Source organism: Dermatophagoides farinae, chromosome 4 (genome assembly GCF_024713945.1).
Source record: "Dermatophagoides farinae isolate YC_2012a chromosome 4, ASM2471394v1, whole genome shotgun sequence".
Lineage (NCBI taxonomy): Eukaryota > Metazoa > Arthropoda > Arachnida > Sarcoptiformes > Pyroglyphidae > Dermatophagoides > Dermatophagoides farinae.
The window spans coordinates 6411072-6433100 of NC_134680.1; the positions used below are offsets into that span (position 1 = coordinate 6411072).

Below are 22029 nucleotides of genomic sequence, written 5' to 3' on the forward strand. Positions count from 1 at the left end.
ACAGCAATTTGTTTGCTTCCGATACACACCCAAGACAACAAAAAAAATGAATGAATGAAATAAAAATGACCGAATGAGGAAGGGGAAAAAACGGACAAACAAACGAACAAATAGATGATGAATTCATCATCGTTTCAGATTAAAGATGCCCCCACTTTTTTTTCTCTTTATCAATCTCTAATCAATAATCGGTTGATGATCATTAAATGAGACAATAAAATGAATTTTGAATTTTATGTCGTTTATTGATTGATTGATTGATTGATAGATTTATTATCTAATCGGATCGGATTTAATCGTTTTTTTATTTTGTTTTTTTTGCTCTATTCCTTTTCAAATTGAGATTTGATTGAAATCCTATGACGAATGTGTGTGTGTGTGTGTGTGTGTGTGTGTGTGTGTAATGATGTAATTTTGATTTTTTTTTTTGTTGTTGATCAACATGTGTTCCATGACATGATTTTTTTTTTTTTTTTGAAATAACAAATAATCGCCACTTGACCAATGACAAATAATGTTTAAGCGCGCGTGTGTATGTGTGTGTGTGTCTGTATGGATGGATGACAGTTATTCAAATTTTGATTGAAAATTCAACTTTCAATTTCGAGTTCACAATTGTGAGTAGTGACTGAGTGACTGAGTGAGTGAGTGAATGGTAATCCGTCAATAAATATTGAACAGAGCAAAAAAAAATTGGTTCGAAATCGATCAATCGATGAAATCTATTTTTGTGGTTGATCATTATCATCATCATCGTTTTCACAGATGAAGTAATGGACAACGTTTCATTTTCCGTTTTTCATTATGATGATGATGATTGCCAAAAATCATTCCAAAAAAAATTGAGGCGAAAAAAATGACCATCACATCAGGTTTCGTAACACACACACACACACACACACACAAACCATCAAATAATGATCAACAAAACAAAAGCAAAAGACAAAAAAAACAAACGAATGAAAATTGAAAAAAAATGAAAATCGATTCGATTCGATTCGATAGTCAATTCTTCTTATTCTATTCTCTAATGATGTGAAAAAAAATTGTTCAATGATCATTTGAACAATAACAACAACAACAACAACGACGACAACAACAAGGATCATGTAATTGTAAAAGAAAAAAGATTTCGTAAGTTTCGTAATCGGAATTTAAATAGACCACAAATGTCCAAATAAATGCATAAATGTCCTCGAAAATAGGTGTATCTTTCCTTCTCTCTCTCTCTCTCTCTAGCTCTAGTCGTAATCATATGTGACAAAGGCTACAAAAAATACATCATCAACAGATGATGATTTGAATGAAATGTGTAATCAAAAAAAAAAAAAAAAAATGAAAAAATGAAATGAAACTGAAAACGAATTGGTCAAAATTATTATTATTGTCCATAATCATCATCGTCCATTGTCAACAATCGATATTTTCTACTTGTATAATGATCAAATGAGTTTTTTCTTCGTTGACCGGATTATAACAATTTGTTGTTGTTGTTATCATTGTAATTAGTTTGGACATTGAATTTTTTCATATTTATTTTTTTTAATAGTGAAAATTTCAACAAGGAGATTAATAAATTATTACATAATGAAATTATGCAATTTTTAGTCAATTTATTTCATTTGATGCTTGTTTTGTTCATTTGACGATCAAATCGATGATGATGATGATGATGATGGATTCTGGAATGGATAATGTTTCCTTGTTGCTGCTTTTGTTGTTTTGTTTCTCCACTCTAACTGATCACTCACTCACTCAATCGATCAATCAATCAATCAATAATAGATAAATCAAATTGAATTTGACAATCTTTCGACATCACACAATTATCATTGAAATTGTTGTTGTTGTCGTTGTTGTTCAGATGCAAATGTTTTTTCTTTCAAAACAACAACAACAATTGATCAATTGATTGGAGAACCACTAATCGAATATCCAGAGACACAGGCCAATCATTTGTATTGACAGTGAGTGTGTGTGTAATATGGATTAAAATAGATTTTTCGTCGATCATTGAATCAATTTCAAAAAAAAATGCAAAAAAAAAACAATTTTTTCCTGGTAAAAGTTAAATTATCCTGTTTATGAACATGACGAAAACTTGTTGCTGTTGCTTTTGTTGGTGATTAAAATGATCAAATCTGAACTTTTAATGATTGAACACAAATCAAATCAATTGAAATGAAAAAATTTTTTTTCCTCAAACACTTTTAAATGTCAATGGCGAGCAAAAAAAAAATAAATAAATACATTTGAGGCCATGGGAACCTGATAAAAAAAAATTTGTCCGATTAAAAAACAAACAAACAGAACAAAAAATCAGATCGATCCAAATAATTATGGCCAAAATCAATAATTTGTTTGATTTGATAATCCAATCAATCAGATGATCATGATATTTGTCGTGTTGCTGTTGTGTTGCTGTACGGTTTTTTTTCGCCATACGGAAATTGGAAATTTTCAATTCGACTCGGATTACATGTTTGAATTTTATTTTCTCGAATACTTGATAATTGAATAGAAATTGATAAACACAACACGTGAAAAAGTTTCAGTTCAATTCAATTCATTTTTCGCCAAAAAATTTTATCGCCCACACACATGTTTTTAACACAATGAGTCACAACAACAACAACAAGTGTCAATCATCATCCATCAATCAATTAACAATTTTTGGTTCATTGGTCCATATATATGCGGAAACGAGAGAGAGAAAAAAAAGACAAAATTTTCACACCACCACCACCACCACGACCACAAAAAAATTGTGTCCCAAAAAAAAATTTTTATTTGGCTGTGTCCGAATGTGTTTTTTTTTTTTTTTTTTTTGGAACGATTCAATTAAATCCATCATTGTGGTCGATTTTTTTTTCCAAAAAATTTTCACTTAAATTTGTTGCAAACTTGACACTGAAAGGTTAATGGATTTTTTTTTTTGCACATTCAACAACAACAACAACAACAACAACAGCAGCAGAAAAATTGTTGTTTTTCGTTCATATTCACACGCGCACACACACACACACAATGAACAATCAAATCATCATTTGAAGAAAAAAGTCATAAAAAGTTTGTGATTCATGAACAACGCAGCATTTAAATTTTTTTTTCTTCGAGTGTTTGTTCGCACATTTTTTTTTTTTTTTTTTTTTTGATGATGATGGTGGTGATAATTGTTGTTTCGATTCAATTGTTCCAACAATACAACGTTGCACGTATTTTTTTGAGTTTTGACCTGATCCTGATTGTTTTTTTTTCATAGGTAAAAATAAATAATTTTTTTTTTGTCATTCACTCAGAGTTAATCCAAGTTCACAATGATAAACGAATCGACGATGAATTAGAAAACGACGATTATAAACCATTTAAATTGGGAAAAAAATTGTCCATTTGTGATGAATGGCCCAGTCGCATTTAGATTCTTATTTTTTTTTCACGCCATTTTCACCGTGATGGTGGCAAATACAAATGAATGAATTGCCAATACGAGAATTGAACGGAAAAAAATTCATCCATCAAATAAACGACGACGACGTGCAAATTACAAATTGAAAGTTAGTTGATTGATGGAACCCGGATCTTCTGTGATTGAAATGTCCTGTCGTTGTGGTGGTTTAAATTGTAAAAAAAACGAGAACAATTTCAATTCAATTTAGATTGAAGATTTCAAAAAAAAAAAATTTTTTGCACTGATGATGATGCAAATTTTTTTTTCATTGAAATGTCACCGATTTGATGACTTCCTGGCTGTTCCATCATCATCATCGTCATCATTCAATAAAGCGATGAATAAAACAAACGAATGTCTGTACAAAACAAACGTTATGGATCACATTTAATTTGATTTGGTTTGGTTTTTTGGAAAGCAAAAAAAGAAAAAAAATTGAATTTTATCATTGGATTTAATAGATTCAACAACAAGTGTCTTTCATCCAATTCATTTTGATGTTTCATTTATCAACGGGTTCAGTGTGCTTTTATTATTCATCATCATTACGTTTAATTTACACTCAAAAAAAAGCTGATTATTAATGCAACAAAAAAAAAGGAAAGAAGGAAGAGTGAAATACAACACCGTGTTGCATACATATTTGGAAATTTGGAGTTTTTCGTTTGTTCATTTTTTTGATTTTTTTTTTTTTGACTAAATTTAGTTTCCACAAATGAGATCACACAGACAAAAACCGAGTGTACCCGCCGATTGTTTTTTTTTGTTTTCTTCATTTATACTTCCGATATTTTTTTTTGTATTTTTATACCTATGATATCGTATCGAATAATAATCCAATCGATTTGGAAATCGAATATTCAATCGCCAAATGTATTTCATCATCATCATCATTATCTATTGCATCTATATTGCCTATTGCACACACACACACACACACACACACACACACACACACACACACACACACACACACACACACACACACACACACATCTCTTGCATAATAATGACGAGAAAAAAAAATCAAAACGAAAATGAAATGAAATGAAAAAAAAAATTCGATTATCGATTGTTATCACAACATCGTTATCGGACAAATGTAATGGGAGAAAGAAGAAAAATTGGAAAATCTTGCCATTTTTCATCCTTTTACTTGCTCTTCTTAATAAAATAACTCAATCTTTTCTTTTTTTTTTTCTTTTTGTTACAAACAATGAAAAAAAAAGATGATTGCATTTTTATTTTCTTTCTGGGCGTCATCATCATAATGATTTTGATGATGATGATGATGATGACCGATAGTGACCGATAGTGAGTTGGCGAAGAAAAACTTTTAAAAAAAATCACAACAACAATAATAATCGAATACGATGGTACGGAATGGAAAAAAAACGATGAATATAAATTCAGTTGAATTAGTATATATCAAGATCATTGGATTCAATGAGAAAAATTTTTTTTTTTTTTTTTGTATTTGACATTTCATTTTCATTCACCCAAATAAAGTTGAAATATAAATTTTACAGATTTTATGAAATTTTTTTTACACGAAAAAAGAAACTGAAATGAAACAAACAAAATTGAAGAAAATTTTTCTAAACTAATTTTTTTTTTTTTTTGCACTAGGTGTGTGCATGTGAGTTGTGGTGTGTAAAACATTAAATGCTGACGATGGTGATAGTGTGGCGCCCAAATAAAGTTTATAAATCATGTGTGTGTATGTGGGAGGAACAAGAAATGTAGATGACAAGAATGATAATGATGATGATGATGAGGATATGATAAGTATGTGGAGGCCGGCTATGAAATTTTTTTTTTGTTTTTTGTTTCATTTAAATTAACCCAGTAGTGTAGTGTATAATTGGTTGAGAAACATTGTAATCAGAAAACAAAAATTTTTTTTTTGTTGTTGTTTCAAGTGATTCTCAAATGTTTTGTGTGTGTGTGTGTGAAACATTTACAAGAAAAAAAAACATGATGATGATCATTGATTTATCAAAAAAAAAAAAAAAAGAAAAGAAAAATTTGTAAATCACACTGGTTTCCGTTTTTGTGTTTGTTGAAAAGATCAAACAATCTCGGTGGTGGTGGATAATTAAAAAAACAACGTGTGTTCGTGTAATTCATGATTAATTTTTTTTGGTTTATGAATTTTTTTTCATTTTTTCTTAATCTCTTGATGACAATAACCATCACCAATGTCCAATATGGTTTTCATTATTGAATCGATACTATTTTTAAGGAATAATAAATTCGAACGACTCAACAATTTACTATTGTCCATTGAGCTATGATATTTATTCGAAACTCGACGTCTCCATGGTCCAAGATCGGTCAACAAGATGGCGTTAATGGTCTCATTTTTTATCGAATGTGGATACCAAAATGATGAATGATCTGAACGTAAAAATGTTGAATATGGTGCCAATTTTTTCGATTCTAATCCATTGGTCAAATGACGTCCAAGTTTTGGTAACGGTATGTCCATCAGAAATAATTTATATTTATGTTCATTTAGCCAATTTGATTGCAGTGTTTCAAACAATCCGGTATCTACATCACGACGTGCCCAAACGGCTGTAAAATCGCCACGAAATTGATTCTGTCGTACACGATCTCTCCATTGTGGTAGATAATTCTAAAAGAATTTGATTAGTGATTAATTAGTGGGTGTTTTACGATTATTTTTACACATACCCCAATACCATGGACCAATTGTGATCCGATTGTTGGATCATATTCCAATAACATGTCCATAATAATGGCACCTTTGATTGGTAACCGGTGTTTACCATTAACAATTGGTATTAGATAATTTTTAACAAAATGTTTCGATCCAATCAGACCATCTTCTTCCATATCAAATAAAACAAACATTATGGTCGTATTCAAGCGACAACGATGTTGATGTAATAGCCGTGCCAATTCCATAACGGCAACACAACCGGAACCATTGTCTTCCACTCCCGGTGATCTGGCCACTGTATCATAATGTGCACCAATCACTAGTATATTATCCAGATGTTGTTTCGATGTATTTCGATAAATGCTTGGAAAAACGGCCACAATATTATGACCTTTATCGTTTCGTTTCTGGTAAAAAACACATACACGGGATGAAAATTATTTAATAACCAGAATTGCATTCTATTCTATTCACTACAAACCGGATAAAAAAATGGCTGTATAGCTGTTTGTAATCCATATTCAATGAATTTTGCTCGTAAACTACGTTTCAGATTTCCATAAACATGTGAATCATAAAGATTTGTACGAATTTGTGTGAAATATTCAAAGAAAAATGATTTTATCGATATTTTTGATGCACGTGGCACATATGATGATGATGATGATGATGATGACGATGATGTTTCAAATTGTGGTCTAATTCTAGATTCACCATCAAATTGTTTCCCATGATAATCATCGAAACGATTCATGTGCATAATTTGTCTTGCTTTCATATTATTTATCGATTCACCACCACCACCTGCACGTGATTTCCATTTTCTATTCATTTTATCCATGTTAATCGGAAATCTTCGTTTTTGTTGTTCTGATTTTCTTTTTCCAGTTTGATTTGATTGCTGTTGCTGTGTTGGTGGTTTTGCTGCGAAAAATAAAATTAAAATTTTAATTTAAATCATGAATAAGAAGTGGTAAACACTTACGTGATGTTGTTGTGGTTGAAAATTTTAATTGTGAAACATTCTCTTCACTACTTTCAGCCATATCGAGATCATCATCCAAACGACGTTGAATAATTTGACTTGATTCTTCACTTTGGAGATCATGATCATCATCATCAATTTTTAATTGAACAAATCGACCCATTGGTGCATCAGCAACCAAGCTATCAATTGATTGATTAAAAGTAGTATAAAGATCTTCACGTATATTATCATGCCACCAATCCATAACATTCCATCCTTCTGGTTGTCGATGACGATGATGATGACGAGACGAATAAAATTGTGATGAACAAATTGTGGCCATCATCAACGACAAAATTATTATCGATTTCATTGTTGTTGATGGTAAGAATCGATGATGATGACCATCGTCGATGAATTTCATTATAAGATTCATTATTCTTTTTAGAAATCTATATGTAAAAAAAACTTGTTGCTCGAAAATGAAAAAAATTCGAATATTTAAATACTGTGCAAATTGATTTTGTTTCAATATCAATTATCCCCTTGTATTGTTATGGCCACACATCTTATTGACGTTGTTTGTTTGTTTTTGAATCAATCAATCAATGAAAATTGATTTGTTACGGTATTGAAGAAATGCAACAAATTCAAAATGTGTGCGTGTGTGTGTAAACATTTGTGTCTGGTACCGGTAAAAAATTAATTTGATAATATCCGAGAATTCAAGTGATTTTTTTATGTTTTAGCACCCGCAAATAATAAAAATCTGTGAAAACCGTAGTCGTCGTCGTCTGGAGAGTATAGTTTACGTTATATAATCATGAATGCCGTAAATCATTGAACAAACATTGTTGACAAACAAAAAACAAACAAAAAAAGCTTCCAAACACAACATCTGATGATTATTATTATCACAGGTAAATCTTATATTTCCGATCATATTTTTTCGGAGTGGTGGTGGTGGTGATGGATCGATCCAAAATTTCCAGAAAAATGCGTTTTATTCAAAATTTGGAAACAATTTTGAAGAAAAAAAACACTATGATCAATGATCAGTGAAGATGGAAGATCATGGAAAATGCACCTGCAACCAAATGAAATTGAAAAGAAAAAAAATTAATTTCAATCTAAACTAAACACTTTACGTACATGAATAAATGAAAGTTTCAGTCAAATTAACATCGGTTGTTGTGGCCGTTGTCGTTGCCGTTGTCGTTGTTGTTGTTGTTGTTATTATTGTCAATCTCGATTTATTCCCATGTGAACGAAAAAAGAAACAATCTTGATGATGATGATGATGATCATCATCGAGATAATGATAGCTGATAGCAAGATTAAATTGGGATTTTGTTGTCGTCGTTGTTGTTGTTTTTGGATTCAATCATTAAATACAACCCATTGAAAATTATACACGGAACTAATGAGCGATGACATTTATAAAAGTATTCACTGCTGGTGGTGGTGGTGGTGGTTGCAAAATCGATTATATCGATTGTTTACATAATAATGCTGATGATGATGACGATAACCGGATATCGATGTTGATGATGTCATAAAGTTGTACATTTTTTTTACACTTTCTTTTTCAGATGTTTACCATTTTTTTTTAATTTAATTTTATTTCCTTATATTGCAAAAAAAAAATTCAATTGTCACAATCATCAACAATGAAGAAGAAGAAGAAGACGAAAAGAAATTTTTTTTTGTGTATGTGTGTGTCGATCATCACCCTGATGATGATGATGATGACAATATGACGAGAAACACAGTCACATAACAAAAAAAAATTTCTTCTTAAGATTTCATTCTTTCGTTTTTTTTTCTCTGTTTTGGTTTATGGAACAACAACAAAAAAAATGACGACAAGTCATCGATGGCAGCGGCGACGGTGGGTGGCGGCGACGACGAATATTGACAAAACAGCAAACAGCCAAAAAAAAATTCAATTCGAATGTTAATTTTACACATTCGATTCATATCGATCATGCGTATAGATTATGTCTGTTTTTTTCCCATTGTTTTTTTTTTTTTTGTTTCTTGTGTAATTCGATAATGATGAATAATCACTTGATGAGTTCACTGACGGCGATGATGAAAAATTCTCGTCAATCGAGAGAGAGAGAGAGAGAGAGAATTATTGCATATATGCATAAATTTCATAAACAAAAAAAAACAACAACAAAAAAAAGGCCAAAAGTACATATATGATGAACCCGTTTGTTTTGAACTTTTTTTCTATTCTTTTGTTTGTTTGTTTGATGATGATTGGTGGTGGTGGTGGTGGCAATGATCGATTTAAATATTTTTTTTTCTTTTCGAATGTTTTTTTTTTATCACAAGTTTATTAACATCATCATCATCATCATCATCATCGATTGTTGTTGTTGATGTTTCGAGGGCAATGGATTCGCGAATATTTTTTGTTTTTCGACAATCAAGTTTTATATATTTTTTTTTTCACTTTTCACCATGGCTCATGGTGTCCATGAACCATTGGTTCACCAATATATATAATCGATAATCAACACTTGTTGTTGTTGTTGTGATTGTACAATAAAATTGTGGCCAAACACAATCAACTGAATGATGATGATGATGATGATGTTTTTCTTCTTCTGATTCAAATGTTTCATGATCACACACACATGTGATTCAAATCACATTCACAAATGTAAATGAAAATGAAAACCTTGTGGTCGTTGTTATTGTTGTTGTTGTTGTTGTTGTGGAAAATTATTGTTTCAACAACCATTCCACATTTATAAACACATTGTGTTTATTATTTTTGATGCAAATTATTTTTTGTTGTTGTTGTTATTGATGCAGTTTCTGTGTGTGTGTGTGGCTGTTTATTTTGCATTTATGCCTCTTATTCACAATCAAAACAGAAAAAAAACAGCGATTTTGAAACATGAGAATGGCCATGAATCTATCTAGCAATAATTAAACACGAACACACACACACACCTTTTTGGAATGAAAGGATTTTTTGACATTTTGATATGATGATGATGATGACACAAAATTGAGAATATATGAATGAAAACCGAAAAACAAACAAACGTAATACGGAAATGATGATGTCACCTTACCGTTTTTTTTTTTAATTTTCACAGAATAATGATTATTCGATTTACGCATGTTCAAAAAAATTTGTAATTTGTGTATGTACTATGTGGTTGGTCATCTATTACATAATAATATACACCACACAGGTATGGAATTATAAATATGGAAACCAAATTTTTTTTCCTTCTTTTTCTCTCTGTGTTTTTTTTTTTTTTTGGGTGAAAAAAAACTTGGTTCTCTCTCCATTTTTTTTTTGCTAATTTTGCATCCGTTTCTCTTTTGTTTTTCTTTTCTTTACTTTTGCTTTGGCAGGATGAAAACAAAAACAAAAACAAAAAAAAAAACGCTCAAGTATTTTAAATATGTGCCACATGATGATGATGATGATGGAACAAATTTGGGACACACACACACACACAGTGGCAATTTCCCAAAAGAAAATTAAATTTAATTTGATGCTAAATTTAAAAAAAATGACCTCGAAATGCAGAGCATCTTCATCAGTTGGTTGGTTGGTAATTTAGTGATGAGAAAAAGAAAAACGACATTGAAAGAATTTTTCTTTCTCTCTTAAAATGACAAAAAAAAGTTTTCAGCAATTTTTCATCGGTTTGGTTTGGTTTATTTGCATAATAGGCAACAAACAAACAAACAAACAAAAAAAGGCCACAAATTTTCAATGAATGAACGAACGAATGAAATTCTATTTTTAGCAACACCAACGACAAAATTGTGTGTGTGTGTGTGTGTATGGTTGTAACTGTGTGTTTATTTAATCAGCTGTTCTGTATATTTCCGGTATTCTATGGATTACGTATGTCTGTCTGTCTTGTGTGTGTGTGTGTGCGATTGAAAGTTAAAAATTTCATTTTCAAGTTCAAACCGGTTATGGGCAAAAAAAACAAAAAAAAAAATTTTCCAATCAAATCCATAAATGATGATCATGATTGTAATTGAATATTTTCCATTTCTTTTTTTTAGCCAAATCATCATCATCATCATCATCGTCGTTTTATTTATTCAAAAATTTAATTATCAACCAGATTTTTTTTTGCGCAAAAATTAATTTCAACCAAAGTCCAAAGCAAGGGCAAAGACAAAAAATTTTTGTTTTCTTTATAAAAGTCCAAAAATCGCAAGCCATTTTCATCGATTCACTTTGGTGAAATTATTTGTGCGTCTCTGTCTCTGTCTGTGCTGTGTGTGTGTGTGTGGGATTTATGTTTTTTACACCTACTACTAATAAAGTTCAATAGTCAGACAATAAATTCCATATGTAGAAGAATGTGTGTTGAATTTAGAAAAAAAAGGTAATTGACACCATCATCATCATTATCAACAGCATGGTCAAAAATTAGCAATTTAAGCATCAAGGCATCAAGTTTTCTGGTCAGTGGCCTTTTTATTTTTGATAATAACCTTGACGACAATAAACTTGATTAGAAGATATAAAAAATTCTTTCAGCCAAAAACAAAAACAAAAAAAAATAATCGTCAAGGTCATTGGATGTTTTATTCCAACAACTACAACAAAAAAACAAACAAACGACAGAGAGATTATCATCAAATTTGATAAGAATCAACCGAAAAAAAATTCATGTTTTTTTGAAGGTGAATTTCGAGAAAAAAAAAGAAAAAACAAACAAACTGGAAACTGGACGACAATCAATCGAAATATCGGCTGTTGTTGCTGCTACTGCTAGTAAAAAAAAAAAATAAAACTACCACCACCACCACCACTATTATGAATTGAAAGTGAATTTTATTTTTTCGGTTTTCGTTAAATTGAAACCAAAAAAAAAAAAAAAAAAAAAATTCCATTTCATCAAGAGCTTCAGGTGTTGTTGTTTTGTTTTTGTTTTTGTTGCCGCACATCAAACTTTTCAAAACTTTGTCACCACTGAAATTTTTTTTCGTTCTATTCGAGTTTGTTTTGTTTTTTGTTTTGATTTTTCTGTGTGTACAACATGACATCGATTCGTTTATCGGTGATTCGTTTGCCACTGTTTTTATTATTATTATCGACATTAATTGGCAAATTCGCAAATGGCGAAGAAGAGATACCAATTTCATCGACGACTGCGGCAACTGATGAGCCAACGACAACATTTGAAAATAGAACCATAAACACAGAAGAATTGATTGCGGATGAAGATAAAGGCCGTGAATTTATGCTCGAATTTGATCGACGTATGGAAGAATTAAATTATGAAATTGTTGAAGCAAATTTTAATTTCAGCACAAATATTACGGCTACAAATCAGGCTCGTTTGGTAAGTGATGTTGTAATGTTGTAATTGGGTGGGTTGTGTATTGATTTTTTTTTTGTTTGGTCCCATTTTGAAGCTCGAAGTGACAAAAAAATTGAATCGTGAACAAAAAGAAATCTGGAAACAAGCGATCCGTTATGATTATAAAACATTCCAGGATCCATTATTACGGCGACAATTTGAAAAGATTTCCGTGCTTGGTATTCCAGCATTGGATGAAGAAGATTCTGTTTTGGTAAACAAACAAATGGGTTATTCTGAATTTAATTTTTTGGATTTTTTTTTTATTAAATATAGTTTACAAATATAACAACCGAATTGACAAAAACCTATGATCAAGCATCGATTTGTTTAGCTGATAAATGTGGATTAGATCTGGATCCAGATCTAGTGAAAATAATGGCTCGATCACGTGATTATGAAAAATTAAAAGAAGTATGGATAAAATGGCGTGAACAAGCTGGACGGCCAAATCGTGAACGTTATCTGGAATATATTCGTCTAGGCAATAAAGCTGCTATTGTGAATGGTTTTAAAACATTGGATGATCTTTGGCTATTTCCATGGGAAACACCAAATTTTAAACAACAAGTTGCCAATATTTGGAATGAATTACAGCCATTTTATCAGAAAATACATGCATATGTTCGGATGCGATTACGGGAATTTTATGGCCAAGAACGTATGCCAAAAGATGGTACCATTCCGGCACATATCCTTGGTAATATGTGGTCACAATCATGGGGTAATATTTATGATATCGTAGCACCATATCCAAATCGTAAATCATTGGATGTTACGGATACAATGGTAGAACAAAATTATACAGCTATGGATATGTTTCGTTTAGCCGAAAAATTTTTCATTGATCTATCATTGATACCGATGCCCGACAGATTTTGGCAATTGTCAATGTTTACAAAACCAATGGATCGTAAAGTGGCATGTCATGCAACAGCATGGGATTTTTATAACCGGAAAGATTTTCGTGTAAAAATGTGCACATCAGTGAATATGAAAGATTTGATAACCGTCCACCATGAAATGGGTCATATTCAATATTATCTTCAATACAAAGATCAACCGGTTGCATTTCGTGAAGGTGCTAATCCTGGTTTTCATGAAGCTGTTGGTGATCTATTAGCATTGTCGGTATCGACACCAAATCATTTGAAAAAAATTAATCTTCTTGCCGAAAATGATTCTGTGGCTAATGATCCTGAAATGATACTAAATTATCAATTGAAAATGGCTCTAGATAAATTGGCATTTTTACCTTTTGGTTATTTAATGGATGCTTATCGTTGGGACTTGTTTAGTGGAAAAATTCCGGCCGAAAAAATGAACAAACAATGGTGGTGGTATCGTATCAATTATCAAGGCATATCACCACCAATCAGTCGTAATGAAACTGATTTTGATGCCGGCGCTAAATTTCATGTACCAGCTGGTGTGGAATATATTCGTTATTTTGTTTCGTTCATCATACAATTTCAATTTCACAAAGCTTTGTGTGACATTGCTCAACCTGATGTACCATTATATCAATGTGATATTGATGGCAATCACAATGCTGGTGAACATTTAGCACGAATGTTACGGCTAGGATCATCGGTACGATGGCCTGAAGCAATGAAATTGATGACTGGCAGCGAAACAATGACTGCCGGTCCATTGATTGAATATTTTCAACCATTATTCAAATGGTTAGATCAACAAATTGCCAATGAAACATTGGGTTGGCTGGTTGATGTTTCGAATTATGTTTCTTGAATTTTTTTTTTTTTTTTTTTGAAAATTTTGAAATTTGAATTTTTTCTGATTTATTTTAATAAACATTTTTTTCATTTTCATTTACTTTTTCTGATTCGTGATTTAATCGGTCGTGCTTCATACAAAAATGGTGTACTGATCATTAGCGGTGTAGTTTCAAAATTTGCATTGGAAAAATAACGGCCACATTCCATGCCCAATTTTACGCCCAATTTACGATCAAACGGTGAAGCGTGTGTGGGCATTTGCATTGCTGTCATATCAATAGAATTCAAGCGTATTCGATCGCTAAATGGTGCTATTATTGACATGAAAATTGATTGAATTTTCGACCATAATGGATAATGTCTGGCGAATAAAAAATCAATCAATCAATCAAATATCTATACACATTGATACTACTTACATGATTACAAATTTATTTTCATTTGTTTGCAGAATCGATTCACGTAATTCAATAGCGGTGGTTTTAATTGATTCTGGATGAAGTGGTGGTTCCATGCGATTTGATTTATCTTTGGGATAAATGATGGCAGCACCAACGGCCATTGCAAATTCATTCGATCTGATGAATGTTGTCGATGATAACATATCTAGATTGATTCGAATCATAAACAATTGATTATATGTTCCTTGTGTTGAATAGATTAGATCACAAATCAACCGGATGGTTTTATTCATCATTGAATCACGTCCTAATTTTGACCATACAATTGTTGAATCATTATCATTGGAATTTGTATCATTGTCGATATCAAAATCAACAGCAGATACAGGTATGTAACAGAGTTTCATGTCCAATAGATAATCAAAACGTTTTCTATATTCATTCAATGATTGTAGATGATCGAATGCTTGATGATCACCAACAAAACACAAGAATTTGATTTTATTCATTTGTAAATTTGTAATTATTCTCTCGATATTTTCATCATTAATTCTAGGTGTGGATTTTCTTGATCGTGATTGTGAACCAATTATCGAACCACTTATGGATGTTATATCGGCAACATCTTGCCATTCAAAACGTTGATAATCATTACCATAAAGACCTTCCAATCCATTACGATAACCGATAACCGTTATATTCTGTGCTTGTCCATAACGAACTAATGCAAACAGGATTCCATTTGTACCAGGCATTGGACTATTATGATTCGATGAACAAATCATGATTGCCCAACAATATCCAGATGTTGATGTTGAAGATTTTGGTCTATCAAATATTGATAATGCTGATTTGGATGGTGGCGACATTAGATTTCGATAATTTTCCCATGTATTTATGAAATTTACACCACGATATTCCATTACTTTTGGCCAATTACGTTCACGAACAAAACGTGTTAATTTTGCCATCTCATCAATACAATAGGCTAATGGTTTGGATTGTATTTGGCCATTGTTCAATGTTAAAATTATTGCCTGTTTCATTCCGTACGAAGAAGATTTATCATCTGCTGTTTCTTTTTCTTCTGCTGCTGTCGGTTCCACTTCTTTCATACGGATCATATCATATGCCTTGATGCCCATTGACATTGACATTAGATGATCGAAAGCAGAAGTATAACCACCACGTTGTAAATGTCCCAATATTATTAATCGTGTTTCAATATTGCAATCTTTATTTAGATAATCTTTTATTTGGTTGGATTTTATCGAATCACCATTATTATCACATGCACCTTCAGCAATAATCACTATATGATAATATTGTCCATTATTACGTTCATATTGTAATCGTGCTGCAAGTTTTTTCTGCCATTCATCTGTTGATCGATGTGGATATTCTGGAATGAATACATATGATGCTTGTGTAGCCAAAGCTGTCGATATGGCAAGGTAACCACAATTACGACCCATCACTTCGACAACAATGGCACGGCTATGACTTTTAGCCGTAGTTTTTAACGCATCAATACTTTCAACAACACGTGCCAATGCTGAATCCGTACCGATTGTCATTTCAGATCCAAAAAAATCATTATCAATTGATCCAATTATACCGATTAGATTCAATTGGCTATTTGAATTCTTTGCATCGAATTCACCTTTATCGATTAATTCCTTAACAAATTGTGGCCATTCACGACGTAGATGATTTGCACCGGTAAGACTACCATCACCACCGATAATAATAAGATTTTGTATATTCAATCGTAATAGATTATATGCTGCTTTACGACGACCATCTTGATGATAGAATTCACGACAACGTGATGAATTTATTATTGTGCCGCCTTGATAAAGATGGCGATGTAAAATTTTTAAATTAGCGCTTATAATCGATCGTGAAGATCCATCGATTAGTCCTTGGTAACCATTATAAACCAAATATAATTCTGTTTTATCATTGGAATTATTAGTGGCCATAATCGTATCAATATGACGACATGTTAAACCATATAACACACTATTCATTCCTTGACAATCACCACCACTGGTCAATACGGCTATATTCGATGATGTTGATGATCTTTTGCTTTTGTTGCTGGTGGCCGTAATGGATTTAATCGATTTATCGTTCGATGATGATTGTAATCGATTACAATTATTTGTTGACATTCTAAACGAACGTTGTATAGAGAAAACAATATTCGACCAATCAATTCGATCAAGATTATTGATTTTTTTTCTAACGATTTTATTGCCATTTTCAAAATCACGATTGATTGGTCCAAAAAAAAAGAATTCTCAAATCGAATAAAAAAATCAAATAACTAAATTATCGCCATCTATCCGTGAAAGTAGTTGAACGAATTTTTTTTTTATTTTTTTCAAAAAAATTTTTCATCAAAACCGAGAAAAAATGGAATTTTTCACCGAATCAAATCAAATCAAATTGAATTGAAACGAACAAATTGAAAATCATTATTCAATCATTAATCAATTCATTCTTTATTCGATAATCGATTCGATCCATCAATCAACAACTACTACAGCACCACAATATATGGCTATCATCAACATCAGAATAAAAATTGGCATTGACATTTAGCAGTGGAAAAAAAAGCCATTATCATCACCAATGAAGACCGAAAAAAACGGCAGTTTTTTTTCTCATCGTTCGGTTATTGTCGTCATCATTATCATCACGGCAACCAATATACAAGTGAAGAAAAAAGTGCTATAAAATTGACAATGGCGCCAGACTTTCCAATAAAAGTAGAATCTTTTCTCTCTCTCTACGTACACACACTATATATATCCAGTAAAAAAAAATATCTCGAGGACATCAAATCACCATCAAAAACATACACAGCTGTGTTTGTCTGTATCCTTGGATATGAGCATATTGGACAATTTATTATGCCACTACTACAATCATCGATTATCACCATCATCAAATTAAATACTAACACCAACAACTACAACGACAAGGATAAATAAGATGATGATTTTTTTTAATGAACCAGAGAGACTGTATTTAAGATTTTTTTTTTTGTCGTGGTCGTCGTCGTTGTTGTTTCATCAGATGATCATCATTGAAAAACAAAAAAGTTTCAATGAATTTTCGTATGTGTAAGTAAAATATTCGAAAACTAAAACGTTCGAATTTTGAATGTAAATCTCTATCATCGTTGTCTTCGCCGAAGTAGTCGTCGTCGTGGCCGTTGATAATCATCATTTTTTTTTGTTGTTTGTTGGGCATATACTCAATGATACTTCTACTACAGATTTTTTTTTTGTTGCTGTGAACATTGTATACATGGTTAGATCGTCGGCGTGTACGAGTACATCAGGATTTATTTTGGTTTTTTTTTGTTTTGTTTTGCTGCTGCTGCTCTATTATCGTTGTTGTTATATGATTCGGTTAGTATAAGTTGATCGGTTATTCTTGTTTTTTTTTGTTCTGCTTTTGATGATGGTTCGTTTGTTTTTATTTCATAAATTCTTTGTCTTCTACAACTAATACTACTGCTACTACTACTAATTTATCATCATCATCATCCGATATTTGTGGGTATTCCATTTAACAGCATATTGACAAGAATAATACAATTGACAAGTGACCAATAATTGATTCGATTCTCATATATATCACATTCACATTTAATTTCTTTTTTTTTTTTTTGGATTCACCGCTATATCCCCTTCAGAATTCTTTCCAGAATTTGTTTCTTTACCATTACTGGAACTAAACCATCGTGTGTGTGTGTGTGAGTGTGTATGTTTTGTTTCGAATTCAATTCTGGTTCTTTTGTTTTTGTTTTGTTTGTGTGCGTGTGTTACCGCCGAGCAACCGTTAATTTCACCTGAATCATATTTGTATGCTTGTAATTCACTGGTTTTTGCCAATTTAAAATTCATCGAGTTTTTTTTTATTAAAACGTGAACATTTACTGTTTATCAGTAAAAAAAAATTCCAATCCAGGTAAGTAATTCATTCATTCATGAAAGTAAAAAACCTAAAAATGGAATCCTGGTCTTGGAATGTAGAAAAAAAAATTAATTAGTCCTTGTGTGTCGCACACACACACACAACTCAACACTTGTTGTTTGAATGATAAACAAACAAATAAAAATAAAAATAAAAAAAACTACCATCATCATCGTCATTAGTTATAAATAAATAAATAAAAAAACAGGTTATATGTGTGTGTGTGTGTTGGTGTTTTTGGTGTTTTTTTTTTTGTTCAATGAAAATAGAGAAAAAACACCAGACTGCCCATCTGTTTTTTTGTTTTGTTATTTTGTTTTGTTTTGTCACTGTGAATGAAAACAATAAACACATTCCACAATTTGATCTCGATCGATTAATTCAATCAATCAAACAAATGGTAAATGGTGCCCCATTAATGGTTGCTTGTCATCGCTACAAAATTCATATTCATGTTGTTGTGTGTGTGTGTGTGTGATGAATTTGTTTCTAATTTTTTCCATGATATTTCGATCATGAATATGATGCTAAAAATTCTCTTGTAAAAGAGAGAGAATTTCTATTTATAGAATAAAAAAAAATGATGATGTTGATGATGAGAAATTTGTTTAGGAATGTGCAAAATTCCATTCCATACACGAATATTCATGCATGAATATTCGTGTGTGTGTGTGCGTATTTCAATCTCATGGGAGAGAGAGATGAATTTTTGACCATTTAAAATGAAAATGAGAGAAAATTTTCAAATCAAATCCAAGTGATGATGATGGTTTGTTGGCATAATTTTTATTTTTATTTTTTTTCTCTTTTTTTTCACCAATTATTACGACAGGTTTTTCTCGTTATTTCTCTCAACAACAACAACAACAACAACTGGAAAAAAACAGTCTACGTATCAACAATCTGTTTTACTGTAAATGAACCCTTTTTACTGTTACTGTGTTTGAACTGTTGATTATTGTTGTCACATTTGTTATCACCAATTTTGTGTGTAATGTGTGAAATATAAGTTGATAATCAGCAAAAAAAAAACAAAACAAAACACACAGAGAAATAACGACAACAACAAAAAAAAACAGAAGAAAAGAAATCAGAATCATCATCATCGTGTTTATAATATCCTGGTTTCTAGCTGCAAGTGAAATTTGACAAAAATGCCGAAAGTTAATCGAAAATTTCGTAAGTGTGTGTGTGTGTATTTTGATATTTTATTTTTGATTTTTTTTCGTTTTTTTTTTTGCTGAAAAATTCATTTTTTTAGCAAACATGAATCTAATTGTACCACCTGATGATCCACCATTGGTACAACCACCGCCAACATCAAATTTAAAACGATCAACAAAAATTCGTATCAATGGTACAACAATTGAAATTGATCCAGAAAATACGAAACCAGTAAAACAATTGGGCCATGGTGCATATGGTTTCGTTGAATTGATTGAACATGAACCATCCGGTATTCAATTGGCTGTCAAAGTAAGAATTTTCATGAATTTTTTTGTTTATGGTTGTCATCATTAATTTTTTTTTGTCAATACCCCCATAAATTAGCGTATATGTGCATCAAAAGTATCCGATCAGGATCGTTTATTTCGTGATATGGATGTATTGGTCAAATCACAGGGCTGTCCACATATAGTGTAAGTGTGTGAATTTATATATTATCTGTTAATTTTGTTCATTTTTTTCTCATTTTGTTTTTTTTATAGCGAATTTTATGGCGCAATATATTGGGAAAATAATCTCTGTTTATTCATGGAAATATTGGATGCATCGTTGGATAAATTCTATAAATTAGCATATAAATTAATATCTAATAATAAGAATAATAATAATGATGACCAACAAAATGATCATACAATTGCAATACCGGAACCAGTACTAGGACGTACAGCATATTCAGTGGTATCCGCACTTCATTATCTACATCAAATGCGTGTCATACATCGTGATATTAAACCATCAAACATATTGATAAATCGTCATGGACAAATAAAATTATGTGATTTTGGCATCTCCGGTTATCTAGTGGATTCGGTGGCCAAAACATTTGAAGCTGGCTGTAAAGCATATATGGCACCAGAAAGACTTGTACCAAATCAAAAAGGCTACGATATACGTTCAGATGTATGGAGTTTAGGTTTGTTTCGCAAAAAAAAATGAGTGAATGAATGAATTTGTAATCTGAAATTTTTTTTTCACACAGGCTTAACATTATTCGAAATAGCAACAGGAAAATTTCCATATCCAACCAATGATCTATTCAAGCAAATAAAATCCGTTTATGAAGATGATCCACCAAAATTACCACAAGGACGATATTCACAACAATTTCATCATCTAATAGCTAAATGTTTGGAAAAAGATCACCAACAAAGGCCAAATTATTTACAATTGTTAGAATTTGATTTTTTAAAAACATATCAAAATAGTGATATATCGGATTTTGCCAAATACGTGCTTGATTCAGAACTAGTGAATGAAACACAAACACCACCACCACCAGCAGCACCAGCAGCAGTAGCACCTGTAATTGAATCAAATTGTTTGGCAACATCACCACCATCATCTTCATCATCATCATCATCGTCAACAACAATTGAAATGGATAATAGTATTACCACCATGAGCAATAATAACTGCAATAATAATAATAATTCATAACATACGCCTACACATACACACACACTGATTTAGATTTGGCCGAAAAAAAATGATTAGAAATCAACACCAACAGACGCATTTCATAATTCAAATCCATTCAAATGATCATCGTACCATACTTTAATCTATCATCATTTCCATAATCATCAATTACATCATCATAAATTGCATCAATCACCATCCCCAACCAAACGTGGTCGTTTCAAAATTCAAAATAAAAAACATTTGAAGTACAATAAAATAGTGTGCCATCTATCGATAGATGTGAAAACAATGTTTGTTTTCATTTTATCACATTTTTTGCAATAATTTTTACTAAATGAAAAAAAAATTGATCTGCCTTATTTATCATCAAAAATTAATGGGAGTACAAAATCAATGAAAACAAACAATTGTTGTTGGTGCAATGTAGGAATCATAGTTTAAAGTTTTCATTTCTTTTTTTTGTACAATTACGATCGATCGATTTATTGCTTAATATTTCATCATCATCATCATGGTCATATTATAATTCATTTTCATTTGTCATTTGATTTTTTGTTTTTTTTGTAATTTGTAATTAATTGATTGATTTTGATTATATATTGATGATGACAACTATTAATAAAACTGGTTTTAATAGATATATTGAACAAACGATAACAAAAATCGATTGGTTATTCGTTTTTTAATGGTGTCGAATGTGAATTTAAAATTTTCACATCATTTAACCCCATTTCACCAACGGAGGGTTAAAATCATCATTTTGATTGACAATCCAATTTG

The 22029-nt window shown here is 31.3% G+C and overlaps 4 protein-coding genes across 11 annotated transcripts; 2 read left to right on the top strand and 2 right to left on the bottom strand.

The window, feature by feature from the left end:
* Nucleotides 1–4957: 4957 nt before the first annotated feature.
* Nucleotides 4958–8709, bottom strand: LOC124490610 (uncharacterized). 3 transcript variants are annotated; one of them, XM_075730781.1, is made up of 5 exons: nucleotides 8257–8709; nucleotides 7123–8191; nucleotides 6619–7061; nucleotides 6149–6544; nucleotides 4958–6089 (listed from the first exon to the last, which is right to left on the bottom strand). In XM_075730781.1, the coding sequence occupies exons 2-5, from the start codon at nucleotides 7538–7540 to the stop codon at nucleotides 5610–5612; spliced, it is 1737 nt and encodes a 578-aa protein (XP_075586896.1). In that variant the 5' UTR covers nucleotides 7541–8191; nucleotides 8257–8709; the 3' UTR covers nucleotides 4958–5609. The 3 variants fall into 3 exon arrangements, with proteins under 3 accessions (XP_075586896.1, XP_075586894.1, XP_075586895.1); XM_075730779.1 differs by having other exon boundaries at nucleotides 7123–8146; nucleotides 8257–8468; XM_075730780.1 differs by lacking the exon at nucleotides 8257–8709 and having other exon boundaries at nucleotides 7123–7556; nucleotides 7614–7729.
* Nucleotides 8710–11329: 2620 nt separating this feature from the next.
* On the top strand, nucleotides 11330–14299 carry LOC124490609 (angiotensin-converting enzyme). Its single transcript, XM_047053137.2, has 3 exons — nucleotides 11330–12449; nucleotides 12523–12681; nucleotides 12744–14299. Exons 1-3 carry the CDS (start codon nucleotides 12144–12146, stop codon nucleotides 14217–14219), a joined length of 1941 nt encoding a protein of 646 aa, XP_046909093.2. The 5' UTR covers nucleotides 11330–12143; the 3' UTR covers nucleotides 14220–14299.
* On the bottom strand, nucleotides 14234–16784 carry LOC124490608 (ATP-dependent 6-phosphofructokinase, liver type). The gene is made up of 2 exons (XM_047053136.2): nucleotides 14626–16784; nucleotides 14234–14567 (listed from the first exon to the last, which is right to left on the bottom strand). Exons 1-2 carry the CDS (start codon nucleotides 16782–16784, stop codon nucleotides 14297–14299), a joined length of 2430 nt encoding a protein of 809 aa, XP_046909092.2. The 3' UTR covers nucleotides 14234–14296.
* Nucleotides 16785–17045: 261 nt separating this feature from the next.
* On the top strand, nucleotides 17046–21912 carry LOC124490611 (dual specificity mitogen-activated protein kinase kinase 6). 6 transcript variants are annotated; one of them, XM_075730953.1, is made up of 7 exons: nucleotides 17617–17741; nucleotides 18320–18594; nucleotides 19433–19779; nucleotides 19862–20076; nucleotides 20152–20240; nucleotides 20310–20740; nucleotides 20807–21912. In XM_075730953.1, the coding sequence occupies exons 3-7, from the start codon at nucleotides 19755–19757 to the stop codon at nucleotides 21262–21264; spliced, it is 1218 nt and encodes a 405-aa protein (XP_075587068.1). In that variant the 5' UTR covers nucleotides 17617–17741; nucleotides 18320–18594; nucleotides 19433–19754; the 3' UTR covers nucleotides 21265–21912. The 6 variants fall into 6 exon arrangements, with proteins under 6 accessions (XP_046909097.2, XP_075587068.1, XP_075587069.1 ...); XM_075730954.1 differs by lacking the exon at nucleotides 17617–17741 and adding an exon at nucleotides 17770–18179; XM_047053141.2 differs by lacking the exon at nucleotides 18320–18594 and having other exon boundaries at nucleotides 17046–17741.
* The last annotated feature ends 117 nt before the right edge of the window (nucleotides 21913–22029 follow it).